The sequence below is a fragment of the Lampris incognitus genome, chromosome 7 (assembly GCF_029633865.1).
Source record: "Lampris incognitus isolate fLamInc1 chromosome 7, fLamInc1.hap2, whole genome shotgun sequence".
NCBI classification, from domain to species: Eukaryota; Metazoa; Chordata; class Actinopteri; order Lampriformes; family Lampridae; genus Lampris; species Lampris incognitus.
Genome location: NC_079217.1, coordinates 1,563,547 through 1,586,168, shown reverse-complemented (window position 1 = coordinate 1,586,168; position 22,622 = coordinate 1,563,547). Strand labels below are relative to the sequence as shown.

General features: G+C 48.6%; 1 protein-coding gene across 1 annotated transcript; it reads right to left on the bottom strand.

The window, feature by feature from the left end:
• Nucleotides 1–7,003: 7,003 nt before the first annotated feature.
• LOC130115521 (protein phosphatase 1D-like) lies at nt 7,004–19,203 on the bottom strand. Its single transcript, XM_056283215.1, has 6 exons — nt 18,556–19,203; nt 14,503–14,731; nt 11,687–11,811; nt 10,756–10,937; nt 10,392–10,616; nt 7,004–9,022 (listed from the first exon to the last, which is right to left on the bottom strand). Exons 1-6 carry the CDS (start codon nt 19,178–19,180, stop codon nt 8,621–8,623), a joined length of 1,788 nt encoding a protein of 595 aa, XP_056139190.1. The 5' UTR covers nt 19,181–19,203; the 3' UTR covers nt 7,004–8,620.
• Between the last annotated feature and the right edge of the window lie 3,419 nt (nt 19,204–22,622).

Sequence of the window (22,622 nt, the reverse complement as noted above, 5' to 3'; positions counted from 1 at the left end):
AATACCGAATACATCGGCGCTGCTGAAACAGGGCCCTGTGATGGCCTGGCGGCCTGTCCAGGGGGTCTCCCCCCCTGACTGCTGGGACAGGCTCCAGCATCCCCGCCACCCCCATCAGGGTAGGCGGCTTGGATGGTGGATGGACTGCAACAATATAAAGACAGAGGAGTGCCGGTGTATACGGGGGTGAGAGGACAGAACCAGTGGGTGCTGGATGTGGATTACAGGTGTGTTCTAGTCCTGTTTGGAGGCCTGTAGTGGCTCAGAGGCCATGGCAGGGACTCGCAGCGGCGCCCTCGGGAACTGTTCATCACATGCCGTTCAGCGTCTGAAGGACTCCTGAATTGCGATGTTCTGCTGCCATCTAGAGGTGAGAGTGAGAATGACATGAACGCAGGCTAATAAGGGAAGTCTTTCAACAAGCCCCCCCCCCCCCCCCAACTCACAGTGACAGAGCAGATAAGGGCTGCGGTTCTGATTCTGGACCCCGTTGCAGAACTAGTCCACGGAAAATGAATCTGGGGTTTGTTGATTACCTACCTGTAGCCTCTACAAGGCGCTGTTTCTCAACCCCGTCATCAAGTGTCCCGTGTCCTTCTGTTGAAGCCCTGCTTGCACCACTTACTCAACCCATCGTACATGATGGCCCTTTATTAAGTCCGGTGTCCCAAACCTGACGTAATCACGTGCCAAAGGGTTGAGGGGGAGAGAACCAGCAGGCCAGCTGTGCAGCATCACAAAGACGACCTGCAGCTTTAGTGATGCCACCAACAGCAACGCACCCGTTGCATCAGACAGAGGACAGAAAACACAGCGAAGGCCTACAGGCAGGGGCGGATCTACAGGGTGGCAAGGGGTGGCAGCTGCCACCTCTGGGACACAGTCTTGCCACCCCTGTTGCCACCACAGGAAAAAATCTCTAGATCCACCACTGCCTACAGGTATATGAAATAACTTCATTTCTCAACAAATGAGCGAGAGGACAAACTGACCAGGGACAACGATCGCTGTACAAGAGGGAAACTCTCTCTAATATTCCAGCCGTATTTTACATTTGAAGCCCATGGGACTGTTTCCAATATGAATAATGAATAAGAGCTCCCCGCCACGGGGCTGACGGTGTCAGGTGGGATAACGTCTTACTTTACTTTGGCTTCATTATCTCAACACCTTAACATTAGTTCTAACCAGCATTCAAAGAAAGAACAAAACACAAAAAGCAAACTGTCCTTAAGCAAAAACAATCCGGTCCAGGACAACCCAAGCACGGGGCGGGATGCTAGACTGTTGGGGAGGCGCATGTGCGTCTCTGATGCAGATCTGAGGAGCAGTTCAGACCACAGTGTGGCCGAACCCGTCCCAGTTTAAAGGCAGAAAGCCTGTTTTTACCAGCTTGAAAAAGTGAACCACTGGAGCCAACGAGGCAGGCGCTAAACGGCTGTTTTCCCTCTGAGTGCTGTGACGAAGCGGCCAAGAGAAGCAGCTGCATTAAGCAAGTGTTATTCATTTGTTCAGGGGGGATTTATCTATTAACTCAAGTATGAGAATGTCACTATCTGTCTCTTGTTTTTCAGAGATGTGCTGAGTAGTCTGCTGCCCTGTGATGGCCTGGCAGCCTGTCCAGGGTGTCTCCCCGCCCGCCGCCCAGCGACTGCTGGGATAGGCTCCAGCATCCCGCGACCCTGAGGGCAGGATGAGCGGTTTGGATGAGGGATGGATGGATGGGTAGTTTTAACCCATGGAAAGGCGCTGAACCTCCACTCATACCGCTCAATTCCTATTGATAGCATTCTATTAATAATGATGTTAATCTCCAAAGGAGTTGAATCGAGTGCAACTGGACTTGGTCTAACCCTAACCCTAACCCTAACCCTAACCCTATACACCAAGTCCAGTTGCACTCGATTCAGTGCCTTTGGATAACCATGACCTGGATGAATGAGAACATTCACAGACATGATGTTAATCTATTTACATTTAAGATAGATTACACATGCCAATAACAATTAAAATCCCTGACCAAACCTACGTTGAGGAGCCAGATTTACAAGAAGTCGTCTACATGCCTAGATGTCCTGCATGAGTTCATACCACAGACCTGTTTCCCCCCAGCCAGCCAATGAACATGCCTGCAGTCTTCAGCTCTTCATCATAAGCTCCTCAGGTTTGGCACACCAGACAAAATCAAATGCTATAGAGTGATTAGCGGGGGAATTAAAATAATGCCTACCCATGCAGGGTCACAGTGAAGGTCTGCAGGACGAGGGTACACTGCATCACCACACTCACACAAATCCCATGGTAGCAGACCACAGTGTCAAATGAGAAGAAACCAAAGAAGAAGCAAGGACAGATTAGGCATCTGGATGTTTCATATGATGAAGGATTTACACTTTTCTCACAATTTTCCAAAAGTTTTTCACCGCAGGCCCACCTGAGGAGGAGTCTATGTTTGGTGGCCCATTGAATTTGATAAAACTTGAACTCTTGTGCAAAGAATGAAGGGAGGAAACTGCTGAATCCAGCAGAGCCGGTGTGGTCACAGCAGAAGGTGCTTTTGACCGAGTGTTGACTGATGGTCTAGTTGTCTGTTCTGGTCTGCTCTGTTCTGGTCTGTTCTGGTCTGGTCTGCTCTGATCTGCTTTGTTCTGCTCTGTTCTGCTCTGGTCTGCTCTGTTCTGGTCTGTTCTGGTCTGTTCTGTTCTGGTCTGCTCTGTTCTGCTCTGTTCTGGTCTGTTCTGTTCTGGTCTGTTCTGGTCTGCTCTGTTCTGCTCTGTTCTGCTCTGTTCTGGTCTGCTCTGTTCTGGTCTGTTCTGCTCTGTTCTGTTCTGGTCTGTTCTGTTCTGCTCTGTTCTGTTCTGGTCTGTTCTGTTCTATTCTGTTATGGTCTGGTCTATTCTGTTATGGTCTGGTCTGCTCTGTTCTGTTCTGCTCTGTTCTGTTCTGCTCTGTTCTGCTCTGTTCTGTTCTGTTCTGGTCTGTTCTGTTCTGCTTTGCTCTGTTCTGCTCTGGTCTGCTTGTTCTGCTCTGGTCCGCTTTGTTCTGGTCTGGTCTGTTCTGCTTTGCTCTGTTCTGTTCTGTTCTGTTTTAAACATTGTCAAGACAAGAGGAGACTGTCCTCAGTAGTGAAAACTGGCTGATTTAATTTCAGGGAGCAAGATCATAAAGACCAGAAGATCTGAAAGGGTGTGCAGACTTGATATCCACCATAAATTCAGAGAACTTTTTTTATTTAAATAGGCCCGCTTCCAGACAATTGTTTTTCACATTTACACTCTAACACGTGCACTATCTGCTGTAAACAGTCCTCCTCATGAGATGCATTTACTTAAATAGAGATATGAACCCATGACCATTTTTCACAAAACCTGGTATTTATACACTGACACACAAACCCGTCTGTGACAGATGCTTGTTTTGCAGAGAAAAATAGGAACATTAATATTCATCACACATCTTCAAATAAAAATGTATTCTTCTGAACAAAATCAGATTAGACTAATTTATGATAATTTGCCCTTAGCTCTGTAAAAATGCAAAAACATTAAATATTTAAAGGAATCGATGATGAATAAAGTCTACTTTGTCCAGATTATTGTCATTAGCGTCAAATGCGTGGAAATAAATGTTCTACAAACTCTCGCTCTACTGACTAGATGACTAGATAATGGCATAATGGAGACAAATGAGGGCAAGGACATATCCTGAATACTGTACAAGTACACAAGTAAATTCATTATGCTTTGTCATTTAATTCAATATAATAATTCAATATTCCAGACTTATCAGTGTTGTGCCTCTGCTCGCTGTCTGTTAACCTCGTCGTGACCTCATGACTTCATGGCCCAACCTCGTCCTTCCCAGCTCAACCACTTCCAGACAATAAGCTGGGTCATCGTGTTAGTGTAGGAAATACTCTGCAACAATTCAGTCCACACAGTAAAACAGACATCCACACAGAGCAGACAGCAGTACCCACTGCACATGCAGGGTGTGTTGTAGTACTCCAGACAGCAGTACACACTGCACACGCAGGGTGTGTTGTAGTACTACAGACAGCAATACACACTGCACACGCAGGGTGTGTTGTAGTACTACAGACAGCAGTACACACTGCACACACAGGGTGTGTTGTAGTACTACAGACAGCAGTACCCACTGCACATGCAGGGTGTGTTGTAGTACTCCAGACAGCAGTACACACTGCACACGCAGGGTGTGTTGTAGTACTCCAGACTGCAGTACCCGCTGCACACACAGGGTGTGTTGTAGTACTCCAGACAGCAGTACACACTGCACACGCAGGGTGTGTTGTAGTACTACAGACAGCAGTCCAATGCTGCACACACAGGGTGTGTTGTAGTACTACAGACAGCAGTCCAATGCTGCACACGCAGGGTGTGTTGTAGTACTACGGACAGCAGTCCAATGCTGCACATGCAGGGTGTGTTGTAGTACTCCAGACTGCAGTACCCACTGCACATGCAGGGTGTGTTGTAGTACTCCAGACAGCAGTACACACTGCACACGCAGGGTGTGTTGTAGTACTACAGACAGCAGTACACACTGCACACGCAGGGTGTGTTGTAGTACTACAGACAGCAGTCCAATGCTGCACACACAGGGTGTGTTGTAGTACTACAGACAGCAGTACACACTGCACACGCAGGGTGTGTTGTAGTACTACAGACAGCAGTACACACTGCACACACAGGGTGTGTTGTAGTACTACAGACAGCAGTACCCACTGCACATGCAGGGTGTGTTGTAGTACTCCAGACAGCAGTACACACTGCACACGCAGGGTGTGTTGTAGTACTCCAGACTGCAGTACCCGCTGCACACACAGGGTGTGTTGTAGTACTCCAGACAGCAGTACACACTGCACACGCAGGGTGTGTTGTAGTACTCCAGACAGCAGTACACACTGCACACGCAGGGTGTGTTGTAGTACTACAGACAGCAGTCCAATGCTGCACACGCAGGGTGTGTTGTAGTACTCCAGACAGCAGTACACACTGCACACACAGGGTGTGTTGTAGTACTACAGACAGCAGTCCAATGCTGCACACACAGGGTGTGTTGTAGTACTACAGACAGCAGTCCAATGCTGCACACACAGGGTGTGTTGTAGTACTCCAGACAGCAGTACACACTGCACACGCAGGGTGTGTTGTAGTACTCCAGACAGCAGTACACACTGCACACGCAGGGTGTGTTGTAGTACTCCAGACTGCAGTACCCGCTGCACACGCAGGGTGTGTTGTAGTACTCCAGACAGCAGTACCCGCTGCACACGCAGGGTGTGTTGTAGTACTCCAGACAGCAGTACCCGCTGCACACGCAGGGTGTGTTGTAGTACTCCAGACTGCAGTACCCGCTGCACACACAGGGTGTGTTGTAGTACTCCAGACTGCAGTACCCGCTGCACACGCAGGGTGTGTTGTAGTACTCCAGACAGCAGTACACACTGCACACGCAGGGTGTGTTGTAGTACTACAGACAGCAGTCCAATGCTGCACACGCAGGGTGTGTTGTAGTACTCCAGACTGCAGTACACACTGCACACACAGGGTGTGTTGTAGTACTACAGACAGCAGTCCAATGCTGCACACACAGGGTGTGTTGTAGTACTCCAGACAGCAGTACACACTGCACACGCAGGGTGTGTTGCAGTACTCCAGACTGCAGTACCCGCTGCACACACAGGGTGTGTTGTAGTACTCCAGACAGCAGTACCCGCTGCACACACAGGGTGTGTTGTAGTACTCCAGACAGCAGTACCCGCTGCACACACAGGGTGTGTTGTAGTACTCCAGACTGCAGTACCCGCTGCACGTGTGGTCGTGAGCAGAACGGTGAGGCTGGCGGTCAGTCTTGACCACACACCCCAGTAAGACCTTGTTAACAGATTTTTTTTTCTTTTGTGGATTTTTTTCCCCTTTTTCCTCGTCAGTTGTACCTGGCCAATCAGCCCGGTCTCTGCTCCACCCCCTCTGCTGATCCAGTCTCTGCTCCACCCCCTCTGCTGATCTGTCCCGGTCTCTGCTCCACCCCCTCTGCTGATCCAGGGAGGGCTGCAGACTACCACGTGCCTCCTCCCATACATGTGGAGTCAACAGCCGCTTCTTTTCACCTGACAGTGAGGAGTTTCACCAGGGGGACGTACGGCGTGGGAGGATCACGCTATTCCCCCCAGCCCCCCCCCAAACAGGCTCCCTGACCAACCAGAGGAGGCGCTAGTGCAGCAACCAGGACACATACCCACATCCGGCTTCCCACCCGCAGACACGGCCAATTGTGTCTGTGGGGACGTCCGACCAAGCCGGAGGCAACACGGGGATTTGAACCGGCGATCCCCGTGTTGGTAGGCAACAGAATAGACCGCTACGCCACCTGGATGCCTGTTAACAGCTCTTTATATGGTCCAATGCAGGGGCCAACAACCACAGGTCAAAATGCCAGCTGGACTGGTGCTTCGACAGTACAGCGAATGCTTACTGCCCCCTCAGGTGGAAATAAATAAATGCAAATTGATGTTTAAAATCATCAGCAAAAAAACCCCCAATTAATCCACTGGTCAAGCACATTCTTAAAACACTGAAGAAGCAAGTGTCCATCATAATGCTGTTCATCATTTGAACCTACAGGGGGAGCACAACATGCGTTTCTTCAAAACCAGGTTAACAGCACAGGTACACATCAGTAAGTCAACACAAACTGTCTCTTAGCTTACTGGTCTTACTGGTCTTGACTGTAGCAGCACTTTCACTTTGTATTCAAGACAAATCTCATCCAGTGATTAAATAAAATGAAGGATTCAAACTAGATAAATACTCCTGCTAGGGTGTATACACAAGGATTTAGTCAGAGTGAGGTGGTTTCAGCATAGTTCAGGAAAGCATGTCGTCATCTGTTGTGGTGGAGTTCATCCAAAAGGGACACCCGCATGTCATCTCATATAGTAAAATGATGTATAAAAATAGATTCACTTTGCTTTAGAAGAAACATGTTCACTTACTTCTCTACGCTTCTTTAAAAAATGATTATTCGTTATTTTTTACACCTGCTTGTATTTATCTACATGCGACAATGCAAACAATAAAAAAGATCTGCACCATTTTAGGAAGGATTTGGAAAACAAAGACATCTGTTGTTTCAAGAGAGCTCTGCTGAGAAAAGTGCAAACTGGAAATGAATTTTATGATAATGGTCTGTAAAAAGACAAAAAAACAACCCGTGAGAGGGCAAACCCTTGCTCCACACTGTTTGTTAGAAGGTGTGGTGATTTTAACGGTCAAGCCATACAGGAGACACCCCATTTGCTGACAATGAATACGCAATACACCAATGAGCCAAAACATTATGACCACTCACAGGTGAACCAAATAACCTTGATTGTCTCCAAACAAGGGTACATGTGGCGGTCTGGGTGAATCCGCTGGTAAGTGAACAAGTCAACATGCTGGACGCAGGACAGATGAGCAGCAGTAAAGACCTGAGCGACTTTGATAAGGCCAGAAGACTGGGTCACAGCATCTCTGAAACAGCAAGGCTTGTGGGGTGCTCCTGGTCAGCAGTGGTGAGTACCTACCGACAGGGGTCCGAGGAGGGACAAACCATGCCCAAGGCTCATCGATGCACGAGGGCAACAAAGGCGATCCAGTCTGGTCCAAACCAACAGAAGGTCTACAGAACATTTTAATGATGGCTACGGTAGGAATGTGTCACAACACAGCGTATCGCACCCTGCTGCGTATGGAGCTGTGTACTTCGCCGCAGACCGGTCAGAGTGCCCGTGATGACCCCTGTCCACCGCTGAAAGCACCATGGGCATACGAGCATCGGAACTGGAGCTTGGAGCAATGGAAGAAGGTCGCCTGATCAGATGAGTCCCGTTTTCTTTTAGATCACGTGGATGGCTGTGTACGTATGCATCGTTTACCTGTGGAACCGGAGGCACCAGGATGCACTGTGGGAAGACGACAAGCCAGTGGAGGGAGTGTCATGCTCTGGGATATGTGTTGCTGGGAAACCCTGGGTCCAGCCATTCATGTGGACATCAATTTGACATGTGGCACCTAAACATCATTGCAGACCAGGTACACCCCTTCATGGCAGTGGTATTCCCTGATGACAGTGGCCTCTTTCAGCAGGATAATGTGCCCTGCCACACTGCACACATTGTTTGAGGATGCTTTAAGGAACACGAAGTGTTCAAGGTGTTGCCCTGGCCTTCAAATTCTCCAGATCTCAATCCGCTTGAGCATCTGTGGGATGTGATGGACCAACAAGTCCGATCCACGGCGGCTCCACCTCACAACTTACAGGAGGACTTTAAGGATCTGCTGCTAATGTTTTGGTGCCAGATACCACCTGACACCTTCAGGGGTCTTGTAGAATCCATGCCTCGGTGGATCGGCACTGTTTTGGCGGCACACGGAGGACCACCAGCATATTAGACATGTGACCATGTTTTGGCTCATCAGTGTATAAATCCACAGTGACTAAACTGAAATTGGTCTTTTTTTGGAAAAGGGTAGTGGTTTAGAAGAGGCAGCCTATTGATGTGTGTTTTAGTGAACTCCATAAGTGCAGTACAAATAGCTGGAGCCGGGATTCAGCATACACACACAGTGGTTTTGCTGTGCTGCCGGAGCAGGGCAGGAATGCCGGACGACTTTTCCTGACGTTTTTCCACACTGTGTCTGACCAGTGACGTCCTCTCAGAGTTTTTGCGCCGGGCCTTCTTAGCCAAATGGACCGTGGACCCATTGGCGGCCCTTTTGTTATTGGGTGTCCTCGCACCACCCCCAAATCCCTCCCTCAGAGTCAAGTGCTTGGCTGGGGATGAACCGAAAAAGGAGGGCTCACAGCTGGCATCAGTGTGTCGTAGCAGCGGGTCAAGGGGATCCTTCTGGGATTTAGTGTGCAGGGTGCTGCATCCTGACAGACCCTCCCTTCGTCCCAGTCTGGGCGAGAGCTCACAGATAGCTGTTGGCGAACCCGACTCTGGAGACTGCTGTCAGAGAAATTCAAGTTGCATTAACCAGTAGAAATGGAGGCATATTTTTAAGTTTCAACAATGGCATTCTATCCATCTGTATATATCCATCTGAAGCAAAGCACATTTTCTGTGACCCTTTGAGAAGTCGTAACACTAAATTGTGAATCATGTAAAAAAAAAATCTTTTTTTTTTTGTGGCTTTTCTCCCCCCCCTTTTCTCCCCAATTGCACCCGCCCAATTACCCCACTCTTCTGCGGCCCTCCCCGGTCTCTGCTCCACCCCCTCTGCTGATCCGGGGAGGGCTGCAGACTACCACATGCCTCCTCCCATACATGTGGAGTCACCAGCCACCTCTTTTCACCTGACGGTGAGGAGTTTCACCAGGAGGACGTAGCGCGTGGGAAGATCACGCTATTCCCCCCAGTTCCCCCTCCCCCCTGAACAGGCACTCCGACTGACCAGAGGAGGCGCTAGTGCAGTGACCAGGACACATACCCACATCTGGCCTCCCACCCGCAGACAAGGCCAATTGTCTGTAGGGACGCCTGACCAAGCCGGAGGTAACACAGGGATTCGAACCACCGATCCCCATGTTGGTAGTACAGAACAGTTCTGATGACAACACCTCAGCTAGCAGTGCTAATGCTTGTTCCATGGTTGAGCACAGTGTACTGTGCTTTGCATATGTCCAAGCTAATTTGCTACCAATTAAGTGTTGCTGTCTTACTGAGGTAGCTCATTATCACAGACGATTGAAAGAACAGCTTCACATACTTGGTGAATCATATAAAGAGAAACATTCAGATCTGGAAATGGGCCTCGCTATCAGCTCTGCTTCAAACAGAGTGGCCTGATGTTTTCCAGGGAAAGATAAACACGCATTCCATAAATTGCTCTTTGGGGAATTTTCTGGAAACTCATTTTTGAGGATGCCCAACTATTGCACAAGGACGGACATCAGCCATATCTGAGCTAGTTGCACTTTTAACAAAGTAGCCAGCACTGGTTAAGTGCATGTTGCTAGTATACCAGAAACCAGGAAATGGCAAAGACTCTCAGAGCATGGAAGGGTACAAGCTAGGCAAACCTATGACAGGAGAGACGAAACAAATCAAACAATTTATACTATAATCTGTGTTGTAAAAAAAGTCACATATTTTACCCAATTGGGAGATGACATTGATCTGATTCTGTTTTCTTTTTAGCAAGTTGGGCTGTATAAGATTTTAAAAAACATTTTAAACCCCAACTTTTGATTTGTTTATTCCACCAATTCCCTGAATCCCCTTCAACTTCCTGGAAAGCTGAAAAAAAATGGAATGGGTCAATGGCCGTGTGCTTTCTGTTCTCTTTCACAACTATGGAGCATGTCAGTACTCTCACCTTAAGGCGTGCGGTCTCACAGTGGGAAACGGAAGGGGGAGGACTCTGGGACACCCTGGCTAAATTGAGCAGAAACTCCTCGTGGTGCACCATTTCCTGGGGAGTCCCAGGCTCCTGCAGGGCAATGACAATGGCACTGGTGTTGTCAGCACGGAGCATCCGCTGGCGCCATCGTAGAAGAGCATGACTTACTAACTGCCGGGCATTTGACATGCCACACAGCGCCTATCAAGAGGAAATGGTTTTATTAAAGAGGACCTTTCATCCTGAGGGGACGCCCATCTACAACAAGCCACACTGATTTTAGACTAATATTCACTCCACTGCAGGAGCAGATTTTACACTTGTGCTATGCTCAATTTACCGGAGATTTGTCGTTATCTTGGCAAAGGGAGATGGCATCCTGGGGTGCCACCATATTCCACAGGCCGTCGCTGCCCAGGATTATGTAGCGGTGTTTGCTGGGGTCCAGGATCACCACGCTAGTGTCTGGCTCTGGTGACACTACAAATTCCCCGCTGTAGAAGTCATAGCTCCAAAGATCACCTGAAAAAAAAAAACAACAAAAAAAACTTCAGTCACCAGAGGTAGGGGATAACTTCACAGTGACTGGTATTTCAGTACTTCTGAACAGCTTTGGCTTCACGCTGGCTAATCAGCAGTTGAAAATTTGGCAGGATTACCACTGCTCATTGTTTTTTGTGTGGTTTCCTGCTCAACTTTCCAAGAGCTACATTTCCATCAACCTGAAAACCATATCAATACCCTCAATAACAGAATACTCCCAGCTGATTCTAACCCAGATTTCTAAGAAATATAGGCAAACAGAAAATGTTCAACAACTCCACATCTAACTGCACAGCAAAAACTTTTGAATGCCTTCATCTGAGTAAGCAAATCTATAAAAACAGCACAACAGAGGAAAGAGCTAAGAATTAAGCCACATTTCCCCAAGTGTCTTTATGCACGTTCAATAATCCAGGTAAGGAAATCACAGAAAGGTGAATCAGTTCACCTGGACACACCGTTTATTGGGAGAAATGTTTCATCATCATCTAAGTGACCTCTTCAGTCTCACCTGACCTTTATAAGGGGGGGGACACCTGCAGCCAGGGGAGACTGAAGAGGTCACTTAGATGATGATGAAACGCTTCTCCCAATAAACGTTGTGTCCAGATGAACTGGTTCAAATTTCCTGTGATTTCCCCAAGTGGTTTCAATGTGACTGCTTTCATAGCAGGTGAATTATCTGTCCTTTATCCTATTCTAATAACTACGACGATTTATTTTCTTACCAAGAGCCCTGGCCACAGCCAAGAACGGGATCTGGTCGATGACGGTGCTCCTGCGTACAGGGCCGTTGTGGCTCAGCCGGGGCCTCTTCCAGACCACGCGGTTCACGCCAGACTTCTTAATGACACTGGCAGGGAAATGGAAGTGGAATGGAACGCAAACAGACTTTAGTGACCGTTCAGAGAGGACAACGTACACTGCATGACAGCAGCCCAGCTCTCTCAGCAATCAGAGCACACATATTTCTGGCAAAGCGAGTAAAATACACAAAAGAATTACTATGAATTAGAAGACAGATCGCCAGACAGATATACAAATAAACAAACCTTAAAGTATCCACAACTTGACAGCAGATAAGTTATTCTGTGTTGAGTTAAAAAAAAGTCTGAAGGCTGAGGAATACACTAAGTTATTTAATAGACTTTTTCTCGGTTTAAGAGATATGCTGTTCACAAAGACAGGATTCACACAACACATGGTTATTGAACAGCCCGACTTTAAACTGCATTTTGAGAAGAAAGCAGGACACAGGGTGTACAGAACAACCAGCTGTAGTAAATGTCAATATCACCAAACCACAGTTAGAGATAACTCTCAAACACCTACCAGAAATTCCCAGAACCCAAAGATCGTACTCCCAGATTGACTTTTTATTTCATCAAAGTATCTGGGAATCAGTGAACGACCTCTTACTGTTCCACAGGTCTGTTCTCCATATTCATTCTGCCCTCCACTGAGTTCAGTCTTCAGCTACCTTAAATGGTATATAATAAAGTATCATGGCAAAACACTGTCTCGTGTCCTTTGTAAGTGGTTGAGTCAAAAGGGAAGCGGTAGGCATCGTGTGCGCTCATCTAAAAAGCAAAACGTCATCTTTACAAAGCATTAAGCTGACAGACAGCTTTCCCACCAGCTAGGATTCTGCTCTCTCCTGACATTATTTAGGAAAAATATATATATCATACAATTTTGAATGATGTGAAAAGCATAACAGTGGAAACACAGCAAAAAAATAATCCATCTTGCAAAGGCACAACAATTAGTGTTAGCCTACTTTTGCTACATGAAAAACTAAATGAGGAAGTCTTTAATTTTCCTCTCTACTTGTGTGTCAGGCGTTGTTAGGCCGTGAAGCCGAGTCAGCTCTCTGAAGGTTTCTTCTGTCGTCAAGCTACTGACAGGCCTATAGCTTCAACTATAAGATATACTTTTATTAATCCCCTTGGGGAAATTCATCCTCTGCATTTAACCCATCCCAACACACACACTAGGAGCAGTGGGCACCTGCAGCACCCGGGGACCAACTCCAGTTCTTCTTTCCATTGCCTTGCTCAGGGGCACAGGCAGGAGTAGTCACCCTAACAGGCATGTCTTTTCTTTTTCTTTTTTTTTGGTGGTGGTGGGAGGAAACCGGAGCACCCAGAGGAAACCCACGCAGACACGGGGAGAACATGCAAACTCCACACAGAAAGGACCTGGGATGGCCTGGGGTTCAAACCCAGGACCTTCTTGCTGTTAAGCAACAGTGCTAACCACTGGGCCACTGTGCTGCCCCATAAGTCTCATGTGCATCAGTAGCTGCACAGGAGAAATCGCAGCTCATGTTGCTCCCAAGGTCAGATAACAGTACAACATACTATGTGCAAGAGCTGATTTTTCGTTGTACACTCATCTTTATCAAGGTCGTTCCTGAGGATGTGCGACCAGGTAAAGAATCTACATTGGTTGAGTTCAAGCTTTATTCCCATAGATATTGTTGCCTGCTACAGCACAAGCCTCTGACCTTAATTATAAGCCACTTCCACAAAATGTTCCATTCATAGTTGGACAACATTAGTAAAGCCTCTTTTATGGCAGAATTTTAAGAAGCTCTCTCAAAGCTTTCCCTCTCAGACGGCTTTAGAGATTTGAACTAAAGAAACCAAAGTCAAAAATCAATGTGCGTATGCTTTCAGCAGCCCAACGTGACAGTAATAATGAGTTTTAAATGGGTTGAGTGTAATATTTGACAATGCTGTTCCCTGAAACAAAATATAATGAGCAGCTATCAGTATGGGCAGCTGAGTGATAATAACTCAAACAAAGTAAACAACTCGTGCAACTTCACAACCCAGATTCCTGAATTCAGAAACACAGCAGCTGGCCCAGCTGTTGTGTTTCTGCTATTGTTTCAAAGCTCTCTTTACAGAATTGTTGCATACGCACAATGGTTTTTGCCTCTTTTTCTATCTTTACTGATATATAAAATATTCACAACTGATACTGCAATGACAGCATATGATGAAGACAAGAGGACAGCAGGAGAAGGCCAAGTGGGAGATGCACATTCGTGGAAAAAGTGCTAAGCTAGGGAATACTATTAATTTTTTAACTATTTCATTACTACATAACAACCCACCAGAATCCATCTCATCTCAAGGTATCTATACTTGTGGGATAATTAAAAGTAAAATAGCAAAAAACTACCACTGGGTGTAACAAGGTCTTTTTTTACATCTGTATGCATTTTACCATTAAGCTGAATTTCAGATGGATCAGTAATTCTGCATTTGCATTCAGAGGTCTCTTTTTGCTGTTGCTGTTATTCATTCAATAGAAGTCAGCATTCAAGTCAAGAAATTTAATGAATTTTGCATTGCTAGGAAATTTTTCATTACTTATGTTTTGACTGAATGATGCTTTGAAGGAAATCGTCTGTGGGTTGATTTTCAAACAACTTATTTTTCATTTCCAACTCTGCGTTACGGGGGTGCCTTTTTCAAAACAGATAACGAAGTGGAGGAAAGCATAATCATGTGGAGTTTGGATGACATCTTACCTCCCTCCAAGACCTTCAATACGCTCTCTCTCCTTGGGCAGCTCAGGCTTGTGGTCCTGTGTGACTTCCACAGCTCTTATGACATTGTCGGAAAGGTCATCTTGGACTCCAAGGACCACTGCAGAGTCCCCTACATGAGCCACGTACATGCGGTCACCCCGGATGACAACCACACTGGCTGTGGTGCCAGATGTACTGGGTAGGCCCGTAAGTGTCTTCGGCCACTCAGCTAAGAAGAGAGACAGGAAAAATAAAGGCCACAAGCTTTTACCATCTGATATGTACTCACCCACAGCTGCTGCACATTTTGTCATTCCTCAAATCAGAATCTGGAGTCTTAAAATATTTTTCCATAATGCCATCAATGGAGGAAAAGCAACTAAGGCTGAGCCATAATTCAATATTATCATCTATCGTCTTTCAATTGTGTTGTATTTGCTTGAAACTTGGATATTCTTATACTGTGTCATTGACATTGTAGTGAATTCGGGGGACAACGCAACCACAGGAGCTGCCGTGGCCGGGAAGCGAACCCGTAGCGCCCACACCGCAGGAGACATCACTAACCGCTCGACTAAAGGGTCAGACCCGCCAGCCAGCGGCCAGCGTGTCTTCTCATCCATGCACATTACACTATTCTTACACTGACACAACCATGTACCAGTTTTGTTGTCTACATTAATGACAATGAAAATCTATTATGTAAAATTCCTCATGAAATGAGGTCTTACATGTTTTAGGGAGTATTATTTGAAAACTAGTTTTGGGTTGATAATATATTTATTTACACTACCAAATGATGAACCTCAATTGGATTCTTAGACATATTTTGCACATACTGTGTATACTTTCCGTGTCGCCGAGCACTATAAGAAACTTAATGTGTTTCGATGTGTTTTATCAGACTTTTTAAAAAGGTAAATCCAAACTTTAACACTAGCACAACCAAGGCGGTCATTTTGACTGTTTTGGATTTTCAAAGTTTAACAACTTTGTGAAGAAGAAGAAAAAAAGAGACCTGCCGCTCCCTGCAGCTCCTAAAGTTGCATGTACCCCCAGGAGGAGCTGGGGGGCGTTGCCGGGGGGAGGGTTGTCTGGAGTGCCCTACGTAGCTTGCTGCCACTGCGACCCGACCCCCAAGAAGCGGATGATGAATGAATGAATGAATGAATAAATTAATGAATGAGCGAATGAATGAATGAATGAATGACCATGAGCGATTACATTTTTTTTTCAATTTTGCTATTCAAGTTGGACCATGTCTCTCTGAAGTTTAAATTATTTAAAAATAGTATTATAGCTGTTAAAATGTGAATGTTGGCGTCAGTCCTTTCCTAACAGACATACTAACATATGCAATGCATTAACATGGCAACTGGGTATTTATCTTGACAGAGTACAGAGTTTAAAACCCGGCCGTCATTTTGACCGCCCGTGGTCATTTTAGGTAGGAGTGAAATCCCGGTCGTTCTAGCCTGCGATGCTCACAATAGGTTTTAAGTTAGGGTTCGTCTTGAAAGGTTAATTTATGAGCCATTCATTTGCCATTTAGGACAGATACCTGAAAGAGCACAGGGGCGGTGGAAAGAGGCCACATAGATACTGTAGCGAATTCGGGGGACAACGCAACCACAGGAGCTGCCGCGGCCGGGAAGAGAACCTGTATCGCCCGCACCGCAGGAGACATCGCTAACCGCTAGACTAAAGGGCCAGACCCGCCAGCCGGCGGCCAGCGTGTCTACTTATACATGCACGTTACAATATAAATGCGTCCACTCTTAAAAAAAACCAAAAAACAGACTATAATCAAATTTGAACTTGTGACCAGTCAAACTTACTGTAACCGGTTATTTTCTTGCCCAGTGCGGGATTCGATACGAGGTGTACTGCACCGCAAGGCGACGTCACTGACCGCTCGGCTAAAGGCTGAGACCCGTTAGCTAGCGGCTAACGTGTCTTATTTGTAGTTTACACTATCAAACGAGCCAATCAGACGGAGGCAGATTCTTGCAAGGTGAGGCAGGCGCTTTGAAAAGATCCCAGCCATGGTCGCCGCTCCGTTTATACCACAGCGGCCCTGCTAAACACCGACAAGGCTCCCTTCGCGTTTTAACAGTGCCACACGACGCCGTTTACAATACGATCCGCAGAAAGCCGCAGAACGCGCTGTAGTGTGTACGCCAGACCAGTAGGTGGCGCTGAAACTTCGCAGAGATAACGGCACAAACGCCGCTCGGTAATCCGCCATTGTTAGTGTTGTCTCTTAAGGGCCTTTTAGGGGCTCTTAAGGGCCGTTTCCCACGGCAACGTCCTCAACATAAAAGGGTAAAGTGTTGCTGCGTTTTGGCCGTTCGTTCGGACGACATTATCTGTCTTCCAGCGTACACCCGCCATCGTCTGTTGGATGACTCACCGGCGCTGACAAGAATGCGTTTGTGCGCACGCGCGTGGTGTTGTCGGGGTCCACCGGAAAGTCTGTCTACTACAAAGTTTCACCGCCATCTACTGGCGTGGCATGCACACTGCAGCGCTTTCTGTGGCTTTCTGCGGATCCGTGTGCATGCGGATCGTATTCAAAACGACGTCGTCTGAACGCGGCACTATTCTAAAACGCAAATGAAAAACTTTTACGTTTTTAGCAAGACCGTTGTGGTGTAAACGTAGCCTTGAACTCATTCATGCATTCATCTTCAGCCGCTCCTCCGGGGTCGGGTCGCGGTGGCAGCAAGCTAAGTAGGACACTCCAGACCTTCCTCTCCCCAGCAACGCCCTCCAGCTCCTCCTGGGGGATCCCAAGGTGTTCCCAGGCCAATCTGGACATGTAGTCCCTCCAGCGAGTTCTGGGTCTACCCCGGGGTCTCCTCCCAGTTGGCCATGCCCGGTAAACCTCCAAAGGAAGGCGCCCAGGAGGCATCCTAATCAGATGCCCGAACCACCTCAACTGTCTCCTTTCGACGTGAAGGAGCAGCGGCTCTACTCCGAGCTCCTCACCCTATCTCTAGGGCTGAGCCCAGACACCCTACAGAGGAAACTCATCTCAGCCACTTGTATCCGCGATCTCGCCCTTTCGGTCACTACCCAAAGCTCATGACCATAGGGGAGGGTTGGAACCAAGACTGACTGGTACACTGAGAGCTTTGTCTCCCGGCTCAGCTCCCTCTTCACCACAACGGTCCGGTACAACATCCGCATTACTGTTGATGCTGCACCAATCCGCCTGTCAATCTCCCGCTCCATCCTACCCTCACTGGGGAACAAGATCCCGAGATACTTGAACTGCTTCACTTGAGGCAGCAACCCGTCCCCAACCCGGAGGGAGCGATCCACCATTATGCGGTAGAGAACCATGGCCTCAGACTCGGAGGCGCTGACTCTCATCGCCTCGTTCACGCCTTGAACTCGTGACCAGTCAAAACTATCAAACGGGCCAATCAGACGCAGGCAGTCTCGCGGCGTGAGGCAGGCGCGTTTAAAACACCACAGCCATTGTTATCGCTCTCCTATCAGCTGCAAGCGCATGGCGGTGACATGCCCCGGCATGCACCGCTCATCCTACAGAACGCGGAGAGACGGCCGCCGTGTTGGTTATCTTGTGTCCTTCTTAAGAGACAGTGGGGGGGGGGGGGTAACTAACTAACCAAGCCTACATTTAGGTAGGACGGGTGGCATGCGATGCAGCCAGCACCAGTACATACATGCTGGTCACTTCATGCTGCAGGTCTTTGATTCAAAAACAAGGCGCTGTCGTGGCTTTATGTGACATGCCTTCAAATCCAGATGAATGTGCGTGTTGGCCAACTGGGACACCCTGGGTTGCTGGGATTTGTAGCACAAACGTCGACACCGGACAGTTGTGTGACTGCAGGCTTGATTTGTCCACAGTCACGAGAGACATTTGGCAGCCTTGCATATAAATCTGCAGTGTGCATGAAAACGGGTAAAACAACAAAACACAACAAAACACAACAAAAGAAAAGAAGCTGTACACGTACTGAACGGTGCAACCTGTGGTAGCCAATATTAACGGCCAGGTATGTGTTGCCTCCAACTTACGTAACTTCTTCCACATGGCGTGATGACAGGCGACGAATCCTTTCCGTATGGCCGAACACACGTCCGCGTCGCACCGGGACCAGAACCCGCGCTGCTTCTTGATGAACTCCCACAGCCAGAGCCGCGCAAACTGAGCCGCCTCACGCCCCCCGTGGCCGTCGAACACGGCGAAGAAAGCCACCGAGCGGCGGGGACGGCTTCCGGTCTCCGCGGCGCACCGAGCCAGCGACCGGGTGCCCTCCTCCGGGAGGGACGCTGCAGCCGCCGTGGGCCGGCCGTCGCTCGGCGTGAGGTGCGCGGATGTAGCCGCCAGCAGCGGAGGATCCGACACTTCTGCAGGCGGGCCGCCGCCGCCGGTGGCGCCAGAGCCGGGCTGAGCGCCTCCGCCGGCGGCAGAGCCGGGTTGAGCGGCGCCAGAGCCGGTGGCGGCAGAGCCGGGCTGAGCGCTTCCGGCGGCGGCAGAGCCGGGCTGAGCGGCGCCGCCTCCGCCGTCTTTCCAGCCGTCCGTCCCGGGCGCCTCTTCCCCCGGCTCGGGCTCCACTACGACATCGGTGACATCCTCCATGTACTTCCTTCCTCCTTGGTCGGCGAACACGCTCACTCGAATCAACAATTCGTTCTCCATGGCTGACCGAGCGGGGTGTTCCTGCGGGCTCTCCTCCGGTATGGCCACCACCTAAAATAGCAACTTAAGTAGTTAACTTTACTTTGCTGTGTTGTTGCGTCCGGCCTTTGTTTACGTTAAGTCTAGTAGGCATGCCCCAACGCGCTGACGTCAGAGCTGCAGCCTCTATGTACGTAAACGGACTTCCTGGGAGATTGTGTGTGTGTGTGTGTGTGTGTGTGTGTGTGTGTGTGTGTGTGTGTGTGTGTGTGTGTGTGTGTGTGTTTATGCATACGTTTATTACCACGGGGTTAAAGAACAAATAACGTCCCACCCAGAGGAATCGTCAAGTCGGTGTTATTTGTATAGCCCAATATCACAAATTATAAGTTTGCCTCAAGGGGCTTGACAGCAACACAACATCCTGTCTGTCCTTAGACCCTCTCGCCGGACAAGGAACTCCCTAAAAAAACCTTAACAGGGAGAAAGAAATAGGAGGAAACCTCAGGGAGAGCAGCAGAGGAGGGATCTCTCTCCCAAGAGGGACAACGTGCAACGCAACACCAAAATTACAAACAAATAATGAAAAAACATATATGTAATGCAATACTAATACAACCTTAAATCAAATTGCAATGGAAACAAACCCAATTTCCTACTTTTCTAGACCCCAAACCATGCACTGATGACACATAACAGTACATATTCCTCGGACATGGCAGCAGACAGATATCACCGGTTGATCTTCGGTGTACAACTGTGTCTTGAGAAGGATCGAAACAACTAGCTGTGACTGAAAGGATGGAAGTAGAGGGATAAAGGTGAAATTCACCCCACATTAAAGGTCACTTGGCTGCAAAGGGCAAGGATGCATGTTAGCAGTGCAATGTTACACAATATGTACACAACCAACAGTAATCCATCCATCATCCAAACCGCCATCCCTGCTCTCCAGGTCGCGGGGATGCTGGAGCCTACATCCCAGCAGTCATTGGGTGGCAGGCAGAGAGACACCCTGGACAGGCCACCAGGCCATCCAGCACCACCATTAAAGTAGGATCTAGCATGGTTGGGGATTCAATGAAGGAAGGCTCTGAGTTTATTGTGGTCCCCCTTTCTAGTTTGATTCTAGAGTTTTTCAGTGGCTTTCAGGGTCATCTGGGGGTTCTCTATGCTAGAATGTGGAAACCCAGAGAAAAGGACATTGCAGTAGTTAAGTCTGGACAAAACAATTACAGAAATAAAGGTATTGACGCCAGCGATTGGTAGGATAGATTGGATTTTAGCAAAGTTACGTTATATGACTGTTATGCCACTGTGTTGGTTATAAGGGTGGGGTACCTGCAGTCAGGTGAGACTGAAGAGGTCACTTAGATGATGATGAAACCTTTCTCTCAATAAACGCTGTGTCCAGATGAACTGATTCAACCTTCTTTGATTTGTGTGTGTGTGTGTGTGTGTGTGTGTGTGTGTGTGTGTGTGTGTGTCACCACCCCCTCTAATCAGAGTCTGATACCAACCAATCACTCGTGTGCAACTTGCACAGACTCCCCCCAAAAGATCTTCTTTCTGTGCGTTTTTAAAGGAGAGAAAGGGGTGGGGCACACTGATACTGTGGGGTCATGTTACTCTAAGCTATCAATAAACAATCATTCTACCAATGTAACACTGATCACGCATGTGAGCTGTCGCCTGGGCTGCTGAATCACCGCATGAGTAGGACGGACTGAGGGATTTATGTACCCGATGTACAGATTGCTCCAAGTTTCCAAGTTGTTTGTGTGTGGCTGAGCACAGAAGCAAAAGGGAAAGTCTTTTTTATATGAAATATAAGCCATCAAACATCCCGACTTGTTGACCGAGTCCACTCACTGCACAAAACCCAATATTTGCACTGTCTTCTTCTTTCGGCTTGTTCCCTGTTTCCCAGGGGTCACCACAGCGGATTTGATAGTTTCCATGGGTACCCTGTGAGGGCACAGCACCGATGGTGGTCGTTGTGAAGCCGGGCCTCGACCGATCCAGTATGCTCTTGTCAATCCGCGTAATGATTTTAATATTTGCACTGTCTGCCTTGCTTTTTGGTCTCTCTTTCAGTTCAAATTCAAATTCAAATTCAGTTGGCTTTGTTGGCATGATGTAACACCGTACATATTGCCAAAGCATGGGAATAAGCATTGAAAAAGCTCAACATTAACTGGAAAACATTATTGAAAACAAACACACAGCACAGCAAAGAAAGATAGTACCAAACCAAACCAATATACTGTCATCAAACAGAGCAGCAACAACGTGTAGCAGGGGAACGTGTGTCTCTGTCTGCCCCCCTCTGTCTGTCTGTCTGTCTGTCCCCCTCTGTCTGTCTGTCCCCCTCTGTCTGTCTGTCTGTCTCTGTCTGCCCCCCCCGTCTGTCTGTCTGTCTGTGTGTCTCTGTCTGTCTGTCTCTCTGTCTGTCTCTCTGTCTGCCCCCGTCTGTCTGTCTCTGTCTGCCCCCCCGTCTGTCTCTGTCTGTCTGTCTGTCTCTGTCTGCCCCCCCGTCTGTCTGTCTGTCTCTGTGTGTCTGTGTGTCTGTGTGTCTGTCTCTGTCTGCCCCCCCCCCCGTCTGTCTCTGTCTGTCTGTCTGTCTCTGTCTGCCCCCCGTCTGTCTGTCTCTGTCTGCCCCCCCGTCTGTCTGTCTCTGTCTGCCCCCCCGTCTGCCTGTCTCTGTCTGCCCCCCCCGTCTGTCTCTGTCTGTCTGTCTGTCTCTGTCTGCCCCCCCGTCTGTCTGTCTCTGTCTGCCCCCCCGTCTGTCTGTCTGTCTCTGTCTGCCCCCCCGCCTGTCTGCCCCCCGTCTGTCTGTCTGTCTGCCCCCCCGTCTGTCTGTCTGTCTCTGTCTGCCCCCCCGTCTGTCTGTCTGTCTCTGTGTGTCTGTGTGTCTGTGTGTCTGTGTGTCTGTCTCTGTCTGCCCCCCCCCGTCTGTCTCTGTCTGTCTGTCTGTCTCTGTCTGCCCCCCGTCTGTCTGTCTGTCTCTGTGTGTCTGTCTGTCTGTCTCTGTCTGTCTCTGTCTGCCCCCCCCCGTCTGTCTGTCTGTCTCTGTGTGTCTGTCTGTCTGTCTGTCTGTCTGTCTGTCTCTGTCTGCCCCCCCGTCTGTCTGTCTGTCTCTGTCTGCCCCCCCCGTCTGTCTGTCTGCCCCCCCGTCTGTCTGTCTCTGTCTGCCCCCCCGTCTGCCTGTCTCTGTCTGCCCCCCCCCGTCTGTCTCTGTCTGTCTGTCTGTCTCTGTCTGCCCCCCCGTCTGTCTGTCTCTGTCTGCCCCCCCGTCTGTCTGTCTGTCTCTGTCTGCCCCCCCGCCTGTCTGCCCCCCGTCTGTCTGTCTGTCTCTATCTGCCCCCGCCCCCCCGTCTGTCTGTCTCTGTCTGCCCCCCCCCCGTCTGTCTGTCTCTGTCTGCCCCCCCCCGTCTGTCTGTCTATCTGTCTATGTCTGTCT

Excerpts from the sequence above, each read along its gene's own strand:
- LOC130115521 (XM_056283215.1), bottom strand. The coding sequence starts at position 19,180 with ATGGAGAACGAATTGTTGATTCGAGTGAGCGTGTTCGCCGACCAAGGA. Across the intron at positions 11,812-14,502 it reads ATTGAAGGTCTTGGAGGGAG|TGTCATTAAGAAGTCTGGCG; the intron begins GTAAGATGTCAT and ends TTTCCCTGCCAG. Across the intron at positions 9,023-10,391 it reads GTGAGACCGCACGCCTTAAG|CAGTCTCCAGAGTCGGGTTC; the intron begins GTGAGAGTACTG and ends TTTCTCTGACAG.